At 46.6% G+C, this 21243-nt stretch overlaps 2 protein-coding genes and 2 non-coding genes across 4 annotated transcripts; all 4 read left to right on the forward strand.

Moving 5' to 3' along the window:
- Window positions 1–1040: 1040 nt before the first annotated feature.
- RPL23 (ribosomal protein L23) lies at window positions 1041–6796 on the forward strand. Its single transcript, XM_032429112.1, has 5 exons — window positions 1041–1162; window positions 1742–1825; window positions 2119–2247; window positions 5921–6034; window positions 6137–6796. The coding sequence occupies exons 1-5, from the start codon at window positions 1150–1152 to the stop codon at window positions 6217–6219; spliced, it is 423 nt and encodes a 140-aa protein (XP_032285003.1). The 5' UTR covers window positions 1041–1149; the 3' UTR covers window positions 6220–6796.
- LOC116647784 lies at window positions 1857–1991 on the forward strand. The gene has a single exon (XR_004302387.1). It is a non-coding gene; the product is annotated as a small nucleolar RNA SNORA21 (small nucleolar RNA).
- A 2183-nt stretch (window positions 6797–8979) lies between the features above and the next one.
- On the forward strand, window positions 8980–12417 carry CUNH17orf98 (chromosome unknown C17orf98 homolog). The gene is made up of 3 exons (XM_032429113.1): window positions 8980–9186; window positions 11184–11283; window positions 12155–12417. Exons 1-3 carry the CDS (start codon window positions 8980–8982, stop codon window positions 12310–12312), a joined length of 465 nt encoding a protein of 154 aa, XP_032285004.1. The 3' UTR covers window positions 12313–12417.
- A 723-nt stretch (window positions 12418–13140) lies between these two features.
- Window positions 13141–13212, forward strand: TRNAC-GCA. The gene has a single exon. It is a non-coding gene; the product is annotated as a tRNA-Cys (tRNA).
- Window positions 13213–21243: the final 8031 nt, after the last annotated feature.

Raw genomic sequence — 21243 nt, forward strand, 5'->3', positions numbered from 1 at the left:
TTTCAGGAGGGCAACATTGTAATATTTGTATTTCTGAAAAATTATTCCTGGTCATTGTATGAAAAGTGAGTGGGTGGAGGGAGAAACAGAGGTCAGGAAGTATGCTAGGAGGCTTCAGAAGTAGTTTAGGTAAGACATGGATCAGAGCAGTACTAACTAGAGGAGATGGAGAGAAGTAGATAGATGTGACAGACTTTGAGATTTTTTATTTTTTAAGCAATCTCCATGCCCAACGTGGGACTCAAACTCACAACCCTGAGATGGAGAGTCAAATCTCTACCCACTGAGCCGGCCAGGCACCCCTGTAACAGACATTGAGAAGACAAACTGAAAAGAACTTGGACAAGAGTCTCAGATGGGACACCTGGATGGATGGCGGTTCCATTTAACAAGAGAGACTAATTTGGTAAAGAAGTCATATATTGAGGAACACATGAAATTTGGTTGAGAAGTGAAGGAGAGCAAAAAATTGGTAGCTAGAGAAGCTGGCAAGATCAAGTGAAGGCACATTAAGGGTGATAAGAGAGATTTATAAATGTACAGATTTATAGACTTCTTAATGTTCAAGTGCCCCAGAGCTTAGCTCATGGTCTTTATTTGCCCTTTTTTTTTTTAGATTTTTAATTTTAATTAATCTCTACACCCAACGTTGGGCGCAAACCCACAACCCTGAGATTAAGAGTCCCACCCTCCACATACTGAGCCAGCCAGGCACCCCTACCCCTACTTCTTTATGAGCTCATCTACTGTCATGGTTTTAAACATGGTTGACCCTAGAACAACATGGGTTTGAACTGCAATCTCATTTTTTTTTTAAACGCAGTGCAGTACTGTAAATGTATTTTGGAGGTAGAGTCAACCAATGTTTCCGTATCCCCAACTACTTTAGGGCTCGTAAAGAGGAGACTCGGGGCGTCGCTCCCCGCCGCAGCCTTCAACACCCACACCTCCCACTCCGCAACGTAAGCTCAAACCCACGTCCAGTACTTACTACGTAATAAGACAGCGCCCTGGCGGAGGGCGGGGGGAGAGGGGAAGAGGCCGATTGAGCAAGCTCCGGGCCACGTGACGAGACTGGGCGGGGCATCAAAGTTCATATCCCAGGGTCCTTTGTACCTACTTCCTTTCTGTCCTTTTCCGGCGTTCAAGATGTCGAAGCGAGGTGAGGTTTTGACAATTGCGTATCCTTCGCCATCTGTCGCGGGGTGACTGCTGGCCTCGCCCGGAGCGGCGGCCGTGGGCAGCTGGGGCGCTTCGCTCTTCTCCGGGGCGGAGAGGGAGAGGAGGGCGCCGTGAGAGCCCTGGAAGGGCCCCCGAAAGCGGCGGCGGGGGGTGCCTGGAGAGTTGAGTTGGCAGGATCCGGCCAGGAGTTTAGACCAAACCCCGCGGGGTCCCTCTGCACCTGGCGCTCCAGTAATGGTATTGAAGTGCGACTGGCTTCGGCCCCAGAGTGGACGCCTTGTGCCTTGCAGGGGGGACTACGTGGTGCAGAAGTTGGAGCGAGGATTGGGTGGCTCAGGCCCCTTAATCGTACCGTGAGCGCACTAATAGTGAGGAATTGGCTGTTGGCTTTGGGAACCGGGTGGTTCGTGAGGAGGGGTGGCCGGGGTCCCAGAGAGAGGGAATTGAGTATACCGTTGCCCAAAGCATGTGCGAGTGAATTTATGCCTTGAGAGTGTGAGGGAAACTCGGAACCAGGACTAGTCAGTGACCCCTGTCCTGTTTTCCTTCCTACCCACAGGACGTGGTGGGTCCTCCGGTGCGAAATTCCGGATTTCCCTGGGTCTTCCGGTGGGTGCCGTGATCAACTGTGCTGACAACACAGGTGAGATCTTCAGCTGCGCTCTGCCCAACTCCCCCTTTTAAAAGCACTCGGTGGGCCTTGACTGCTGACCCACTGAGCCGTCAAGAAAGGGCAGAGTAAAAACACTGCTTTTGGGTGAAGCAGCAGCATGTTGTGTTGTTTTGCTTCAATCGGTGGTGTGACAAGGTGTTCCGCCTTGGTTGGGGGGAACTCACCGCTTGGGAGTATGAGCTGAGGGAGAGGCTTTGGGAAGTGCCGGGAAAATGTTACACCGGCCAAAAAAAAAAAACCACTTTTGTTTACATTCTCCATAGGAGCCAAAAATCTGTATATCATCTCTGTGAAGGGGATCAAGGGACGATTGAACAGACTTCCTGCTGCTGGTGTGGGTGACATGGTGATGGCCACAGTGAAGAAAGGCAAACCAGAGCTCAGAAAGAAGGGTGAGTAGAGACACTGAATCCTCCTCCTTGCTGGGTTTTTCCCTTTATTGGAAAATGGCATAAAACTTTTACCATTCTGAAGGCTTAAAGCTTGATTTCCTTGGGGAGGCAGTGTGAGAAATATCTGCAATTGAAGTTCTGCTTTTGCTGTCCTAGAGACTATTCTCTCTCCTACCTCGTCTTGCTGTATTTGTTTCTTTTTTTTTTTAAGATTTTATTTATTTATTTGACAGAGAGAGAGACAGCGAGAGAGGGAGCACAAGCAGGGGGAGTGGGAGAGGGAGAAGCAGGCTTCCCGCCGAGCAGGGAGCCCGATGTGGGACTCGATCCCAGGACCCTGGGATCATGACCTGAGCCGAAGGCAGACGCTTAACGACTGAGCCAGGCGCCCCTCCTTTTTTTTTTTTAAGTGATCCCTGTGCCTAGTGAGGGACTTGAACTTATTACCCTGAGATCAAGAGTCGCATGCTCTACTGACTGGGCCCCCAAGCACCCCATTGTTCTATTTGTTCTTGCCCCCTTTACTCCTTAAATGTATTTGCCACACTGAAGTCAGAGCTCATCTTTTAAAGATGTAAATCTTGGGCACCTGGCTGGCTCAGTTGGTGGAGCATCGTTCATTGCTGATTCCTTGGCTACAAAAGGATATGGCGGTGTTTAGTAAATGTTTAAGTAATCTCTGCACCCAACGTGGGGCTTGAACTCATAATCCCAAGATCAAGATTCGCACACTCTACTGACTGAGCCAGTCAGGCGCCCCAGTAAATGTATTTTTTTGGGCGGGGGGAGGCATTTAGAGTTTGACCAGGTGTCAGGCAAGTTTCTTTTTCTGGAACCACTGATTTGAAGGGGAAGAATGATAACTTGCATACTTTCTCAAATGATTGTGAGATTCAGGTAATAAGTTAAGCACATAGAGCATTTGGCCTGTGACCTAACACTTCGTAAGTATAGAATGACATGCCTCCTGATTTAAGAATGGTTTTTTGTTTTTTTTATAGAGATTAACTCAAAATTGTGACTTGTCAAAAGTTACGCATGGTTGCTTCTAAATCTCTTCTGGTAGAAACTAAAATAAGGAGCTGCTCATTGCTTAATCCCCCTAGGTGTGTGAGTTGAGGGGGGAGGGTTTCAGAGCACTTCTGACTTGTAATGCCTTGTCTGGCTTTGGAGCTCCTGATACTCCATGCACTTAACTTCAGCTCCTAAATTTTCGTCGTGTTCCTGCTTAGTCTGTCTCTGCCCTGGGATATCTTGCTCTTCCTGAAAAGTCCTAGCCATCTCTTGATGTACAGTACAAATACGGTCTTGGTCAGTACAAGTTACTCTGTGTAGGCCTGTACAAGCACCCCTCCCACCCCCTGGTGTTTTTTGGGGGGGGGGTCCAAAGTCTTTGTTTACCTTTAATACCCACTTGAGAGCTTGGGAGTACCAAGCATTGTGGTTAAGCATTGATTAATCAACATGTAGATTGGGATCTGCCTGCAACTGGACAGGCTTTCCTCTTAGAACACTTGCTGGGTCTGATCTATGGCCTGGGAAGCCGTCAGAGAAGGACAGAGCAATCCACTAGCACCGTTGGTGAGATGGCAGCCGGGTGTGTTGTTGGTCTCTATCAGATTGTCGTGGTACAGACGAGAGGACATTTGATGGTTTGAAAAATAGTGAATTGCCAACTCTATTAACTCTATTAATCTTACTTGTCCTTGTTTCTGCTGAATGAATACATCCCCTCACCTTAGACTTACATATAACAGACAGAAATGTGGAAAGGGGCAGTTCTGGAAGTCCAGAGTCCTGGATTGGTGTGTGGTCTCACTCATCTACTAGAGTGGTCATTTGTGAGAATTTAAATGGTTATGAGTAGGGGCGCCTGGCTGGCTCAGTCAGTAGAGCATGTGACTCTTGATCTCCGGGTCTTTGTTTTTGTTTTAAGATTTTATTTGACAGAGAGACACAGTGAGAGAGGGAACACAAGCAGGGGGAGTGGGAGAGGGAGAAGCAGGCTTCCTGCCGAGCAGGGAGCCCGATGCGGGGCTCGATCCCAGGACCCTGGGACCATGACCTGAGCCGAAGGCAGACGCTTAACAACTGAGCCACCCAGGCGCCTCAGAAATTAAATTTCAATTACCCTACTTTCAGATTTCCAAGAGATGATGGTGGTTAATATTTTGTTGCCTTTTTTTTTTTTTTTTTTTTAAGATTTTATCTTATTTATTTGAGAGAGGGCGAGCACACAAGTGGGAGGGAAGGGGCAGAGGGAGATGCAGACTCCCCGCTGAGCAGGGAGCCCGATGCAGGGCTTGATCCCGGGACCCGGAGATCATGACCTGAGTCAAAGGCAGATATTTAAGCAACTGAGTCACCCAGGTGCCCTGTCTTTTCTTTTTGCCTTAATGTGCAAAAAATTAGCTTGTAAACTTTACTTTTTAAATGGGACCATGGCCTTCCCATAACTCGTTCTTTTTGCTTCATAAATGATTGTTGTCCTACATGTGAAAAGTTACAGATGGACATAATCATTTTTAAATAATTCTGTTTTTGTGTATTTGCCATGAGATAGGTTAATTCCAAGTTTTTGCTCTAATAACACATGTGCTTGCAGTTGGGCATTTGAGATAGGGTGTAGAGTGTGGTCAAGATCCTGGGATGTACTCCTGGGGCTCAAGGAGTGTGTATACATATATGTGCATCTTTAGTTGTAGGTTTTCTTTGGTTAAATTTGTGTGTAAATGGGCGCCTGGGTGGCTCAGATGGTTAAGCGTCTGCCTTCGGCTCAGGTCATGATCTCAGGTTCCTGGGATCGAATCCCGCATCGGGTTCCCTGCTCAGTGCAGAGCCTGCTTCTCCCTCTCCCTCTGCTTGTGCTCTTCTGTCTATCTCTCTGTCAAATAAATAAATAAAATCTTAAAAAAAAAAATTTTGTGTGTAAATGAGCTTCTCTTCTTAAAATCTAACATGGTACATATTTAATCCCAACAAACTTTCAAAAGCAGTAATTTTTAGATCAAGGTATGTACTTTCTTGGAGGTTTTGATATATACTGGGATGGAATATTGCCTAATGAGTTAATAGCTTGGCCTCTACTTACGCAGGCCCAAAGGGGTTCCCATTTTGTGGTACTAGGATCTTTTTTTTTTTTTTAAGATTTTATTTATTTATTTGACATAGAGACAGCGAGAGATGGAACACAAGCAGGGGGAGTGGGAGAGGGAGAAACAGGCTTCCAGCTGAGCAGGGAGCCTGATGCGGGGCTCCATCCCGGGACCCTGGGATCATGACCTGAGCCGAAGGCAGACGCTTAAGGACTGAACCACCCAGGCGCCTCTGTGGTACTAGGATCTTAACAGTATCCACCTGTTGGGTGAAATGGGAACAAGTATAGAAGGTGCTTGGCAAGTTTCCTGCTACTAGTGTGTTGCTAATTGTTCTAAAAAGAGTACAGATTTACACTTGGAGGAAGTGCTGGCTGTTTGACTTGGAGTAAGGTCTTTCCTTAAAGGGCGATTGGTATTTGCTCTTTCACACTTGCTTTTAGGAAATAAAAAGCAAACGGTGAGTCTACATTCTGTTCAAGTGGGAAATGTTGGGGAACTGGATGAGATGTAAACTGCTTTCTTGTGGTGTCACTTACTTGACAGGTAAGTGACTGCTGTCTTGTTTTCCCTCTTAGTGCATCCAGCAGTGGTAATTCGACAACGAAAGTCATACCGGAGAAAAGATGGTGTGTTTCTCTATTTTGAAGATAATGCGGGGGTCATAGTAAACAACAAAGGTGAAATGAAAGGTAAGAAAGAAACCACAGTGATGCCTAGGTCTTTGAGATGGGATGATTTAATCTCTGGATCTATCCGATCTTATCTGTCATCTCATTCTTTTTTTTATGTAGGTTCTGCTATCACAGGACCAGTCGCAAAGGAGTGTGCAGACTTGTGGCCTAGGATTGCATCCAATGCTGGCAGCATTGCATGATTCTTTGGTGTATTTGTTAATTAAAAATTATTTACTCTCAGTGTTTGCCTTCTTGTTCTACCTGTCACTCTTCTTGACGCCCCCTAACCTTTTGTAAAATGAAATTGCTCAATGCAGTACTTGTGCTTTGTGACTCTACGAAACTTTCGGACTTCCCGATTTCTGCTGTAAAAACTTATTTGTGTTTGGAGTCCTTACAAAAGTAAATTGCGGATAGTAGATGGTGTTTGTTTGATGAGAGGTTACCCCAAGTATCTGCAGTGTGCTTAATTTGAGATAAGGTGGAGTGAGTGGTCAGATGGTGGACACACGGAGTTCACGGAGTGATGTGAGGAAGGACCAGGTGTGTGTATATGTGCACACTTGCAGTTACAGGTTTTCTTTGGGTAAACCAGCACCTAAAGGACTGTATTTGTAAAACCTAACACACAATTGCCATGTAAATGTGCTCTTGTGGAAGATAAGTTACTAAAAGTACCTGCGTTGTTTTTGCTATCAGAACGTTTTGACAGGATAGCTGTATAATGTACCTGCCAAACCCTAATTCATGAATAAAAGGTGATGTAATTAACCAACAGTGGGCGTAAACCTTGGCAAATTCTGCTTGAAAGCATCGGACATTGTGCTTTTCTTCCTAAACCTTTATGTGACATTTGGGGCCTGAGGGGGGAAAATGAGCATTCAGCAGGTTTGGGTCAATAGTCTGGCCTAAAGATGTTGGATGTTGGAATAGGCTTTTTAGACCAAAATTTGTGTTCACACATCTAGTATCTGAAAATACTCAGCCTTAGGTGTTCTTTGTAAGGCCGAAGATTAGAGTATGCCTAGACCCTAGCACATACTCACTTGGTAAGATGACTACCCTTTTGTCCTTCAAGATTCAGAATGGAATGTACTAGACCTAATCAGTGGTTCTCAACCAGAGGAGTTAAGAAACGTGTCCAGGCAATGTCCCAGACCCAATTAAGTCATTGTGGAGGTAGGACCCAGGCATCAGTACTTTTTGAAGATCCCCAGGAGATTCCAAGGTGCAGCCAAGATTGAGAACCAGGGCTGTCTAGACTGAGCCTATCTTGGTTTTAGGAATATTAAATCCAGAAGTCTCTTAAAACAGACCTGTCTTCCTACCCTATCCTCCACCCTGGTGAATTTGAAGTCTTTGATGTGACATGAAGCCCCCAGGTCCTCCATTTAAAATTCTTTTGGGGTACGTGGGTGGTTCAGTGGGTTAAGTGTCTGCCTTAAGCTCAGATCATGATCCCAGGGCCCTGGGTGGAGCCCAGCATCAGGCTCCCCCCCCCCCCACCCTTGTGCTTGCTTGCTCTCAATATCTAAAAAATTAATAAAATTAATGCTTTTTATCCCCTTGTGTGAGCTCTGTATGAAATGTCTCACCTTCCTGCTTCAAATAAGAGGTGTGAGGGCTGGGCCTCTTTCCCTGCCTTTTCTGTCTTCCAGGTTCTTTCCAAATTCTAATAGAATGGACTCAAACTGTAGACCTACTTCCTGTAATTTCAGATTTCTAGGAATTTACGTGTCATAGTATAGAAACATGAAGTATGCTGAGCATTAAATTGCTAGGATTAGTGGGGTTTGTGTATAGATGGAGTACATGTGTCTTTGGGGCATCCGGGTGGCTCAGTTGTCCAGGTTATGATTTCAGGGTCCTGGGATCGAGCCCCGCTCTGTTCGGCGAGAGTCTCCTCCCTCTCCCCCCTGATGCTGCACTTCTCTCACGGTCTCTCAAATCTTAAAAAAATAACGTGCCTTCATATAATAGTGAATATAAAAGATTTCCCTGATCCTTTTGTCTCGTGTTCTGTCTCGTGTTAGGATAATAACACCTCATAGAGGTGGTGTGAGGGGCACTGAATAAGGCACCTTGATATGTAAAGCATCTATGTAAGGGTTTATTATTCAAGGGGGAAATTTTGGAAATAAAAAGTAAAAGTTGCCTGTAATCACGGCAACTAGAGGAACTCGTTGTTCATGGTTTGCTGTATCCTGTCACATCCACAAAATTAGAGGAAAAAATACGGTAATGTGTTAACCTGCTGGGTTTTTTAAAAGATTTTAAAGATTTAAAAGATTTTATTTATTAGAGCACAGGCTGTAGGAGGGGCAGAGGGAGAAGCAGACTTTCCCTGGGCAGGGAGCCCCATTCAGGCTCTCCTGGTTTTTTAAAAAAATTTTAAACAGGAGGAGGAGGAGTACCGGCTGATGAAAACAATTAGGTGGGGAGAAGTGCTTTAAGTGGACTTAGTGGAAGTCAGGAGACCTGAATCCTGGTTCTGGATCTGCCACTAAATGGATTTAGGGAATATCCCAATGTTTCTGAGCTTCAATTTAGAATTACGAAAAATGAGAGTCGGAAGTAGATGGTATCTGAACTCTTTCTGACCCATTCTGGGTACGAGCTCTTCCCCGGAACTGAGTTTGGTAAATGTATACAGTAAGGTGGGGAGGGGGGAGGAGGAGGAGTGGGCCTGCGTTCGCACCGCCAAAGTTCAGTAATACCCTCTCCAAAATCCAATGCCTCCTGCATGGTCTCCTCTTAGTCACCCTTCGCCTCAGGGCCTTGCGAGTGACTTCGCCGCACAGGCCTGAGAGTCTACCCTGTTGGGTGGGACGGTACGGTTTGTGTCACAGGAGTCTTCGACACCGCACCACGTAACAATGCGACTAATGCGCAGGGGAGCCCCTGCTAGCTAGGGCCCTCCACTCCCACCAGAAGGGCCCTGGGAGGCTGCAGTGGTTGGGATGTCGCACTTGTGCGAGTGTCCTCTGCGGCTGGAGAAGAGCTTCGTCTTGGACGGCGTGGCGGTGAGCACCAAGGGCCGCGCCTATGAGCTCCTGAGGCCCAAGCTCTGGTCGGCGATTCCGCCCTACAACGCCCAGCAGGACCACCACGCCCGCCGGTACTTCCAGAGCCGCGTGGTTCCGCCCCTTCTGCGGAAAACCCAACAGGTTATGAGAAGAGCGCCCCGGACGATCCCACCGGCTGTCCCCGCAGAGATTGACCCTGGTGGAGGGGCGCGACTTCGCAAATCCGGGCATCTTAGCGCTCGGGAGGGCTCCCCATTCCCGCCCCCGCCCCCTCGGCTTTCGCCATGAAAGGGAACTAGCGCAGGCCGCGGACCCGGATTGAGCTCCCTGAGCTCACAGAATCACTTTCCACCCCCGAATTTGAGAGCGATCTCATTTGGGGTTTCTGCAAACCTTAGGGAACGGGGCTTGAAGCCCGCCTCGGCCAAACCAATCGGTTTCATTGTCCTTTTTGACGTTACGGACCCGCAGATTCTCTAAAAGCGCGAAAATCCTTGTGACTTCAGCGAACGAGACAAAGCAACGCCTAGACCCTCCAGGCGGGGCGCCCTCCTTTGGTGATGTCACAATTACCGGGGCCGGGGGGCGGGGGGCTCGCTCGATGGGACTTTCTGTGAGCAGGTGGGAAGGAAACTTCCCAAACCTCTGCGGACCTCGCTTCTCCCCCGGCCTTTTCCCTCGTGGGTGTTGCCTCTCCTCAGCAGAGTCCTACCCAGATCAAAGATCCTGTCCCTATTTGCTGATGGCTGCTACTTTCCCCAACACTTTGGCCTTCAGTATTTGTGTACATATGTCACAGTGGTATGGGGAGGGGACAGGTGGGGTTAATGGGGGTTATTCTGTGTACATACGTCACAGTGGTATAGGGAGGGGACAGGCGGGGTTAATGGGGGTTATTCTGTGAACAAATCTTGGGGTGTGTGTGTGTGTGTACGTGTGTGTGTGTGTGTGGTCTTGGTGTTTGGGTGTGTGCGTTGTATGTGTATGGACCTGTCTGTATGTCCCATGCCGGAGTGTGTACGGGGGCTCTCTACTTGCCTAATTTTTATGACCAAAGGAACCAGAGTCTGGGAGGAAAAAAGAGAAAAACTTGAGTATTTAAAAGCTTGAAAATAATACGGTGTGCACAGTTTGGAAACTTTCTATGTTCCATTTTATTTTATCTTATTTTTTTAAGATTTTATTTATTTATTTGACAGAGACAGAGATAGCGAGAGCAGGAACACAAGCAGCGGGAGTGGGAGAGGGAGAGCAGGCCTCCCGCCCAGGAGGGAGCCCAATGCGGGACTCGATCCCAGAACCCTGGGATCATGACCTGAGCCGAAGGCAGACGCTTAACGACTGAGCCACCCAGGTGCCCCTATGTTCCATTTTATAAGGGTTTAATCATCACAACTGTCATTTTTACATTTATTATTTACATAAAGATAATGGGGTTTTTGTTTTGTTTTTAAGTAAACTCTGCTGCCAACGTGGTGCTTGAGCTCAGAACCCCAAGATCAAGAGTGGCATGCTGTGCGGACTGAGCCAGCCAGGAGCCCCATGATATTGCTTATTTTTAAAGTAAATTAGGGGCGCCTGGATTGCTCAGTCGGTTAAGCGTCTGCCTTCAGGTTGTGATCCTGGGGTCCTGGGATCCAGCCCCACCTGGGGTGCCCTGCTCAGCAGAGAGTCTGCTTCTCCCCCTGCTCCCCCTCCCCCTGCTCATTTTCTTCCTCTCTCAAATAAATAAAATCTTAAAAAAAAAAAAAAAGGAATCTTTACTCTGCCAGGCCCTTTATTTGAATTATCTCACTTAAATCTGACAGCAACCCTCCTTTTACTGAGGAGGAAATTGAGGTCCAGAGAAGCTGTGTCATTGGCCCAGGGTCACACAGCTTGTTAGTGGCAGAGCTGGGATAGTAACCAGTCTGTCTGGCAGCAGACCCTGAGCCTTTAACTGCGCACCTAGGCTGCCTCTCCCTGAGAGGCAATAGGTCACTACATATTTAATATGTATTCATATTTAATCTGTCTGGCCTGGCGACCCCTGGCTGGAACCTCAGCTCTCTCCCCCTGCAACAAGCCCAAAGGGAGTTTTGCATGTGCACCTCTCAGCATGGTGGCTGACAGTCTTGTGTTTTCTCCCTCACCCTCAGGATCACGGTGGCACAGGAAGAGACGGCTGGATAGTGGATTATTTCCACGTTTTTGGGGAAGGACAGAGATACCTGAACAGGAGAAACTGGGCAGGGGCAGGCAAGTGCCACCTGGCTTTTCAGCCTCGACGTGGATCCCCCTGGAAGAGTGGTGTGAGGTCCCCAGTTCAGAGAGAGAAATCAGGCCACAGGGAGCCCTGGTTTGGGGGGGTGGGGGAGAGGCCTTGGGACTCTGTCCCCACCTTTTCTTCTCAGACGTGAGCTGATGGTGTCACCATGCTCCTTCTATTTAGGGACTAAGCACCTGCTGTAGGTCAGGTGGGTTTTACGCTCACGCTCTCCCCGCGCTCCAGTGGGGCAAACAAGTGTAGGGAGGTGAGGTGACTGGCTGAGGAGGGTAGCTGGGATCGGAATTCCACTCTTTCCAACTCGAAAGCCCATGTTCCCCTCCCTGCTCCCTGAACAGGCTGTGTCCTGCTCCTTTTCCAGGCCCAACTGAGCAACAGGAAAGGAAGGGTTGAGAGAGGTTTTTCAGACAGTGTGAACCCTCCTCCCACCCCAACCCCAACGCCCTTTGGTCACACCCTAGTCACATGACCCTTTGCACCCTTTGGCCAAATTGAGCTCATCCATTTTCTCCACATGGGTCAGAAGCAAGGGTGAAATATTTGCAGTCTTCCTGGCAGCAAGGCAAGTTCAGCCAAGCCCAGAAGTTTCTGTCCCCTCCTGTCTTAGCACATAGCATTCACGCTCCTCCTGTGTGCTACTCCTGGTGTGCGGGTTGGTTTCTAGAAAGCTGTCTGTCTCCTGCCCTTCATCAACCCTTGGCTTTTAATCAAGAGGCTTGAGACGTTTGAGGATGGAGGGTTCAGCTGGGACATGGGGAGCACATTCTATACCAGCCCCGTGGGAGCAGGGGCAAAGCAAGAGGGGGCTGAATGGGGGCTCAGGCCTCTCTCTCTGCCCCCAAGGGCATTCCCTCCAGCAGGTGACCGGGCATGATCACTACAATGCTGAACTGAAAACGATCAAGGGGTTCAATGGTCGGTTTGGCTATCGCCGAAACACCCCAGCCCTCCGCCAGCGCCCGTCTGTCTTTGGAGAGGTCACCCCGTTCCCTCTCTTCTAACAGCATCTCTTCCCTTCCCACCCCTTGACCTGAATAGAAGACGGATGTTTAGATGAATTCTTAATGCTATTTTTATATAAACAATGATGTTATTTGTGTTTCCAAGTGTGCTGTTTCTTTCCTGAGGTGTGTGTGGGAGGGGGGGCTAGTGTCTCCACCCTCAGCTTCTCTAGCCTTTGCAGAGGAGGTGGGAGGAGAGAGGGCGTCCTCAGACCTGCTCCCTTACACTCCATGCCCACGAGTGCCAGGCTTGAAAGGAGGCCTCCGTTCTCCCGGGCCCGTGTCAGAAGAAGGAACGACGCTGCTCACCTCAGCCTCCACAAAGCTCAGGGAGCAGCAGTGCCCCAGGCTAGAAGCTGGCTGCCGTTTGCCCATCAAGAAAGGAGCAGGCGGTTTGTCCAAAGAGATGGTCCTTGGTTGCCCTGAGAAGGATTTCCTGATTTTCCTGAGAGTCGTCCCAGCCCAACTAACTGACATCTTCCTTCTCCTTTCCACCCTCAGTCCATCAAGAGTCAGGGCAGTGAACAAGGGGATATCTAGGGTTGCTTTTTAGCCTCTGGATTCTACCATGGTAATTCTGACACAGTGCTCGTGGACATTTTCTCCGCTGGTGCTCTGTCAGTTTCCTTTTCAGCTAGTTTCCAGGATGTCATTTTTCAAGTGTCCCCACCCAGTTTATTGGTGGCCAAGAGAAGAGGCAAAGCAGATGATGGATACAAAAGAAGGTGGAGCTTTAGAACACAAAGCTCTCCAGAGCTCCAGTGTGGGTGGAACCTGATGGTACTGAGTCACCTTCAGTGGACAAGGAAGAGAAGGATACTAGGGCATGGGGGTATAGCTCAGGGGTAGAGCATTTGACTGCAGATCAAGAGGTCCCTGGTTCAAATCCGGGTGCCCCCTTCCTCCTCCCTTTTTTACTTCCATTACATGGAAGCAAGGAAATGCACTGTACCTCTCAACTTCCAGCCAGAGTTAATAGAGAAGACAAGGAACTCTCAACTCATTCTTGTACTGAAACACTACTAGTTTCCCCTACATTCCAATGACACTTAGCTGAGACCCCTGGAGGACCCCGTTGGGCTTCAATTAAATCAAAGTCCCTAAGGAAATTCTAAATCTAAAATTAGGTATGAGAGGGGTGCCCAGGTGGCTCAGTCCATTAAGCCTCTGCCTTCGGCTCAGGTCATGGGAGTCCTGGAGTCCTGGGATAGAGTTCCACCTCGGGCTCCCTACTCAGCCAGGAGTCTGCTTCTCCCTCTCCCTCTGCCCCTCGTCCCTGCTTGTGCTCTCTCAAATAAATCTCTTTAATAAAGAAATAAAATAAAACAAAATAATTAGGTGTGAGAGCTATGAACACAAGTTTAGCAATCTGATGCATGAGAGTACAGACAAAGAGGTTCATACAACATGTTGTTTTTTTTTTAAGATTTTATTTATTTATTTGAGACAGAGAGAATGAGAGAGAGAGAGCACATGAGAGGGGGGAGGGTCAGAGGGAGAAGCAGGCTCCTTGCCGAGCAGGGAGACTGATGCGGGACTCAATCCAGGGACTCCAGGATCATGACCTGAGCCGAAGGCAGTTGCTTAACCAACTGAGCCACCCAGGCGCCCCGACAACATGTTTTTTTGAGAGAGCTTAGTATAGTACATGCAAGACAGCTGTGAATGAAAACATGAAATAGGGCCCCTGTCCTCAGGGAGTTTTGTGTCTGCTGGAAGTCAACATGTTCACACACGGCGGTCGGGGGGAGACACTTGTTTGTAGCTCAAGGAAGAGACATCTTTTAAAAATACCTACCCACCTTTTCTAGACTAACTTCTAACTGAGGCTTTCCTACAATTTGAAGGGACATGTCTGCCTGATCTGAAGAGTTTATTATTTCTGACACTGTGCAATTCCCTCTCTGAAAGGTTAGGGGCACTTTCCTCTTAGTAGTTTTTTTATTATTATTATTTTTAAAGATTTTATTTATTGGGGGGGAGAAGCAGACTCCCCGCTGAGCAGGGAGCCCGATGCGGGGCTCGATCTCAGGACCCTGGGACCACGAGCCAAGCCAAAGGCAGACACCCAACCAACTGAGCCACCCAGGTGCCCTGTCTTTCCACTTTTTTGTTGGCTTTTGGGTTTCAGTTTTCTCATGTGCCCCAATTGCTTTTTTTGTCGTTACAACCTGTTCTAGTTTTATGGATACCATTTTTTTCTCTTGTTTCTTTAAAATAATTGTTGTTTCTGAAGTGTTCTTCTCCAAGCATTGCCTTTTTTCCCTCTAATAGGTTAAAGGCCATTGGAAGCTCTGTTCTTGGGTAGGCTTGTTGACTAGTGAACTCCCTTGTGGGCTCTCCAACGGTGACCCAGCCTTTTCATTTGGGAACTTCCAAAGGTCTATATCTGTGGGTCACCATCTTCCCTGACTCCTTGGGCCGTTCAGTTTCTCCATAGAAAAATCCTGAGATCTCCTGCCTGGGATATCCCCTCGATGCTGGCATCGTGGGAGCAGGAGAAGAAGGAGGAAGGGTATTGGTGACCCCACTTTTCAACATGCAGACTTTTGTTTAATCCCCACTGCTATTCTGAAAGCCCTTGGCCACCCAGTTGGAATTGGAGGGGCCTCACAGATCCAGTTTCTCCAACAAATCTTTCACCTGTGGGACTGGAGATAGAGATTAAGGATCTTAGCCGTTCCATATACAGACTTTCACCCAAACTCCCTATTTGCTCCACTCCTCAGCCCTTCCTGGTGATTCCAGATTTTCTTCTCAGGAAGTCCACTTTCCCAGGGTTCCTCACACATTAATCAGTTCTCTTCTGTGTCCCTCTCCACAGCTCTCGTTGTTGAAAACCACCATTCCACTTTCTATGAATTTGACTACTCTAGGTACCTCATGTAAGTGGAATCCTACGATATCTGGCTTATTTTACTTAGCATAAAGTTTTCCAAGTTCCCCAGTGGGGAAGCATGTCAGAATTTCCTTCCTTGTTAAGGCTGAATAATGTTCCGTTGTATGGATATATCCCATTTTGTTTATCCATTCACTGATGGACTCTTGGGTTGCTTCCACCTTTTGGCTATTCTGAACAATGCTGCTAGGAAGACAGATACACACATAACTGTTTGTGTCTACTTTAAATTCTTTGGGGTATATACCCAGAAGTAGAATTGTTGAATCATATGGTAACTCCATGTTTAAGTTTTTGACGACTGCCATATACCCAGAGAGATTTTTTTTAAAAGATTTATTTATTTATTTAAGTGGGGAGGGGGAGAGGGAGAGAAATCCTCAAGCATGTGCTGAGCTGTGAGCCCGACGTGGGGCTTGATTCCAGGACCCTGGAGATCATGACCTGAGCTGAAACACCTAGAGAGAGTTTTAAACTACTGATGCCTAGTGGAACCTAGGCCTTCCGATTTGTTTCTCTCCCAGGTGACATTAATGTGCGCCCAAGATTGGGAACCACTGGCTCAGCTAGCACTTGGGTTTCAGCTTCCTCTGCTGTGCTAAAGTCACCCCCACCCCTCCTTTCCATCTTTGAAAACTGTTTGGCATGGTTCTTCTGTTCCCTGTCCAGTCTTCTCTTTGTCCTTTAAGAGTTATACACTTTAAGAGTTTGGAGAGGGAGTGGAGATAAGTACATAATGATCCATAGAAACTTGTTGCTCTATGAGAAGTATTTATATATGAATTTTCAAATGTATATTCATGTGGCCTATCTCTTGGGTTGAAATTTCTGAGGAGCGAGCACTTTGGCATGTTTGCTCTCTCTTTACAGTGGCCGGGAAAGAGTTTTCTTGCATTCTTGTATTCATTCACTCATTTGTCCATAGTAGCCAAAATACAGGATGACTACTATGTGCTAGACACACACCGGGTCCTCCATATAGGATGGCAGTTGTCTGGGACGCCCGGGTGGCTCAGTGGGTTAAGTTAAGCATCTCACTCCTGATTTCGGCTCAGGTCATGATCTCAGGGTCTTGAGATCACGCCCGGCGTCGAGCTCCATGCTCAGTGGGGAATCTGCTGGAGATTCTCTCCCTCTGTCCCTCCCTAGCACTTTCTCTCTCTCAAATAATAAATTAATTAATTAAAAAAAAAAAAGGATGGCAGTTGTCAGCGACCCAGTAAACATAATTCTACCAATACACATATTTGGTCAAATGTCTTCAGTTTCTTGCCCTTTTTATGGTGTCTCTGTTTTGACAGACACATGCCGGACAATATTTGAAGTTGCTTTCATCACGCCTAGCCACCTCCACCTTCTCACCCTAGTAATTAAAAGGCCACCATTTAAAGTACGTATTGCGACAGTGAACACAAGGTGGTCTCATTACAGAAGCTTTCGTTACACAGCAGATAACTACGGTTAAGCCTGCAGGAGACTATGATTTCAGTGACATCCCGAAGTGTGCACTATTTAAGGCTCTTTAGAATACCGGAAGACTCACTTCTTAGTAACCAGGGAAGCAGCCAGATGCTCTGGGCTAATGGCCCAACTGCAGAAAATGCAGATCAGTGAATCAGAGACTATCATGCTCTGTAACTCCCTCATTGTTTCTTAAGCATTTTGATTGGCATGACCACCTCTTCCCGGTTGTACGTGACCTGGACTAGAGTTGTGAGTACTGATGCCTGTGACACCAAGCTACACACATTTCTACAGATAGGTTTCCCCCCTTTTTTTTTTTTTTTAAAGATTTTATTTATTTATTTGACAGAGACACAGCGAGAGAGGGAACACAAGCAGGGGGAGTGGGAGAGGGAGAAGCAGGCTTCCCGTCGAGCAGGGAGCCCGATGCGGGGCTCGATCCCAGGACCTGGAATCATGACCTGAGCCGAAGGCAGACGCTTAACGACTGAGCCACCCAGGCGCCCCAGGTTTCCCCTTTTTAAATGACCTTGCCCTGTCCAATACTTAAATGATTGTCTCAAAAAAATTCAAGAAGGATCATGGACAAACTGTTAAAGGAAAACATGGGAAAATGGCTTTCTGTCTTGAGGGTTGGCAAAGGTTTCTTAGTGAGTGACCAGGAGATTCTCTCCACAATCAAAACTTTGGACGGACTCTTCTGAGCTCTTTTTCAACTAGGCCCTGACTTTGGGATTTCTGAGTTCTTGTCTGCCTTGTCCAATTTTTTTTTTCCTTCGGCGAAGACAGCAGAAGAGATGATTTATTGTACATGTGTTACATTCAGCCACAAATGGAAACAGTTAGTCCCGAAAGTCATAGTTCCAGGGCAAAGGACCAAAAGGGACTGTTCTGGTTCCAATTTTAGTATATGTGCTGTGGAAGCCAGCACAAAAGGGACTCTTTTGGTATGAGCAATGCGGGTCTCTCAAAGGTGGGCGTTGAGATCAGATGGTGATGGATGTCCTATATCCATTGAATCAAGCTCTAGAAGGTAGGCATGCAGTCCAACCATTGATACCATCGTCCCTGGCCTCTGGCTTTCCTTATTTCTGCTCCTATGACTCCATGAATGCGTAAGCTAGCAGTTTACTGGGCCTCTGCCTCATCTTCTCTTACACTTCAGGGCATTCGCTTCTTCCTCCACTTGGCTGTCTTTGCGCAGAGGTTTCCAAAAAGATGGTGCTAAGGCCGAGAGCTGCCTTGTTCAATTTTCGCAAGAATCCTGTTAAGCCAGTTTAGCCAGGATCAGAATCTGATCTGATCACCCTCAATATCTGATCAGCTTCCTCATCCCCCACTGCCCTAGGCGAAGTCTGATCATCCTGGCCTGCCGTCGGTCACTATCCTGTAAAGTGAGTTTAGCCAGAAATAATCCCCCCTTGCCCCTGATGTTTCCTCTGAGTAATTTTCCATCCCCCCCCGCAGCCCCCCCCCCCGGGCCCCCCCCCCCGGCCCTGCTGCTTGGCTATAAATTGCCATGCTGTTCTCAGAGTTGAGGTCCCTCTCTCTCCCCCACTGCAAGGTCCCCCTTAAATAAAGTCTTCCTTACCCTTGTTCTTTAACCAGTGTTATATGTAGTTTTTTCTTTAACAAGAGGATACAAAGAGCATAAAAGAAAATATTAACGGATGAGACTTCACCATGTCTGCTTGTCAAAAGACCCTGCTGGGAATAGGCAAGCCACAGACTAGGAGAAATGATTTGCGAAATACAGATCTGATAGAGAACTGGAGTTCAGAATATATAAAGAACTCTTGCAGCGCAAAAGTAAAAAGACTTGTGGGCGCCTGGGTGGCTCAGTTGGTTAAGCGACTGCCTTCGGCTCAGGTCATGATCCTGGAGTCCCGGGATCCAGTCCCGCATCGGGCTCCCTGCTCAGCGGGGAGTCTGCTTCTCCCTCTGACCCTCCCCCCTCTCATGTGCTCTGTCTCTCATTCTCTCTCTCGCAAAAAAAAAAAAAAAAAAAGTAAAAAGACTTGTAAACAACCCAGTTAAGAAATGGGGTGAAGGCCAGGTGCACCGAGGTGGTGGAGCGGCCTTTCCTGGTCTCCCCTGCAGAACCCCCCCTTTACTATCCAAGCTCCACACGCGAGCCTTCCTGACACCCTGTAACTGGGAGACTTGCACCAAGTGGAAAATAAACTCCAAGCAACCAACAAGAAAGAAAGAGAAAGAGAGAGAAAGAAAGAAAGAAAAGAAAGAAAAAAAGAAAGAAAAGAAAGAAAGAAAGACAAGGGTAATGGAGTAAAGATTTGAGGAGGCATTTTATAAAGGAAGAGATACAAATGGCGGGTAAACCCATGAAAAAGTATTTGACATCGTTAGTCATCAGAGGAATGCAAATTGAAATCACATTGTTACACCATACACGCATCAGAATGCCTAAAATTATAAAGACTGACAACACCAGACACCAACTCTTAATTGGTGGGAATGTAAAATAGTATACCATTTTGGGAAAAGATCTGGCAGTTTGTACAAAACTAGAGTAGACTGACCTTCTGGCCCAGCAATTCCATTCTTAGGATTTTACTCAGGATAAATGAAAACACATGCTTATAAAAAGACGTATATAGAAATGTTCATAGAGACTTTATTCATAATAGGCAAAACCAGAAACAGACTAGGGCCCACCAATAGGAAAATGATTTTTTAAATCTGTGGTTTATTCATACAATGAAATACTACTCATCCATAACAAGGAATGAATTACTGATACAAGATAGATGAATCTCACAAACATTAAGCTGATAAAAACCTTATAGAAAAGAGTGTAGGGGCGCCTGGGTGGTTCAGTCAGTTGAATGTCTGCCTTCAGCTCAGGTCATGATCTCAGGGTCCTAGGATCGAGCCCTGCAGGGAGCTTGCTTCTCCCTCTCCCTTTGCCTGCTGCTTCCCCTGCTTGTGTTTTCTCTCTCTTTATCAAATAAATAAATAAAATCTTAAAAAAAAAAGAAAGAAAAGAGTGTATATCATATTATTCCAGTTATATGAAATTCTAGAACAAGGCAAAACTAATCTATGGTAAAAAAAAAAATCACAAGAGTGGTTGCCCCTGGGGTGGGGGTGGGACAGAGATTAGCCAGGAAGGGGAATGAGGGAATTTTATGGGGATGATGCTAATGTTCCATTTCTTGATGGGGGCTTGGGTTACATTGGTGTATGCATGTGTCAGAATTAATGAATGGACACTTAAGATTTACACATTTCATTTTATGTAACTTTAACATAAAATGAAAAACACTATAAACAAATATGAACTCTAGTTAATGATATGCATGGTGAGGGATGGTTGGGTGGCTCAGTTGGTTAAGCATCCACCTTTTGATTTTGGCTCAGGTCATGATCCCAGGGTCATGAGACCAAGCCCTGCCTTGGCCTCTGTGCTGAGCATGGAACCTGCTTAAGATTCTCTCTCTTGGGACGCCTGGGTGGCCGAGTCAAGCATCTGTCTTGTGCCCAGGTCATGATCCCAGGATCCTGGGATGGAGCCCCACATCAGCGGGGATCCTGTTTCTCCCTCTGCCTGCAGCTGCCACTCCCCCTGCTTGTGCTTTCTGTTTCTGATAAATAAATAAATAAAATGAAATCTTAAAAAAAAAAAAGATTCTCTCTCTCCCTCGCCCTCTTCCCCTTTCCCACCGTGCATGTGCACATGTAAGCTTGTACTCTCTCTCTAAAAATGATAGCATGCTGAAGTACTTAGGAGGAAGTGCATTGTTGTCTGCAACTTATTTTGAAATGCACTGAAAATCAGATGGCTAATGGATGGAGAAAGGAATATATATATATATAGAGAGAGAGAGAGAGAAATATGATAAAGCAAGTATAGTAAATATAGTAAAACTGTTCACTGTAGAATCTACGTGGTGGGTTTATAGGTGTTCCACATAAAATTCTTTCACCTATGTTGAATGTTTGAAATTTTTCATAATGTTGGAGACTTTTTAAAAAAGTTGAATCAATATAAGTAAGAGTATTAAATATCATTGCTATATGAACATGACAAACTCATGACAGTGGTATTTGAATGACTGAAGTGGGTTAGCAGGGCGTTACTTCATTTAATCCACACAGCAACCTTATGAGGTAGGTTAGGTAGTAATAAAATCTTTGTTTTAATAATGGGGAAACCGAGGCTCAGAAGGGTTTCCCATCTTGCAATGTGGCATGCCAGGATCCCAGCCCAAGGATGTTTTGACTCCAGAGCTCATTATGCTTTGCTGCTTGTGCAAAAAAGTATTTCTCTGTGTTAATACGTTACTTTGTACATTTCTCAATTATAGCCTTTGTTATACTATAGTGATGTCAGGTGCTTAGGTGTCTGTCACCTCCTTCATACCATGAGCTCCTTGAGGGCAGAAACAGTTTCCATCTTTGTCGCTTCCATGCTTAATATAGTGCTAACTAGCCTATAATCATCTTTCCCTTAAAGTGCTGATGGATGAAGAAAAGGAAGGAAGGAAAGAAGGAAGGAAGGAAAGGAGGGAGGAAGACTTCCTAACTTTCATGATGTTTTGGCTTAA

The sequence above is a fragment of the Phoca vitulina genome, unplaced genomic scaffold, assembly GCF_004348235.1.
Source record: "Phoca vitulina isolate PV1807 unplaced genomic scaffold, GSC_HSeal_1.0 scaffold40, whole genome shotgun sequence".
NCBI classification, from domain to species: Eukaryota; Metazoa; Chordata; class Mammalia; order Carnivora; family Phocidae; genus Phoca; species Phoca vitulina.

What these genes read in the sequence shown, in the direction of transcription:
- RPL23 (XM_032429112.1), top strand. An exon ending in CAACTGTGCTGACAACACAG is followed by an intron (nt 1,826 to 2,118) that starts GTGAGATCTTCA and finishes CATTCTCCATAG; the next exon opens with GAGCCAAAAATCTGTATATC. An exon ending in CAACAAAGGTGAAATGAAAG is followed by an intron (nt 6,035 to 6,136) that starts GTAAGAAAGAAA and finishes TTTTTTATGTAG; the next exon opens with GTTCTGCTATCACAGGACCA.
- CUNH17orf98 (XM_032429113.1), top strand. Translation starts at nt 8,980, where the DNA reads ATGTCGCACTTGTGCGAGTGTCCTCTGCGGCTGGAGAAGAGCTTCGTC. An exon ending in TTCTGCGGAAAACCCAACAG is followed by an intron (nt 9,187 to 11,183) that starts GTTATGAGAAGA and finishes CCTCACCCTCAG; the next exon opens with GATCACGGTGGCACAGGAAG. An exon ending in GAGAAACTGGGCAGGGGCAG is followed by an intron (nt 11,284 to 12,154) that starts GCAAGTGCCACC and finishes TCTGCCCCCAAG; the next exon opens with GGCATTCCCTCCAGCAGGTG.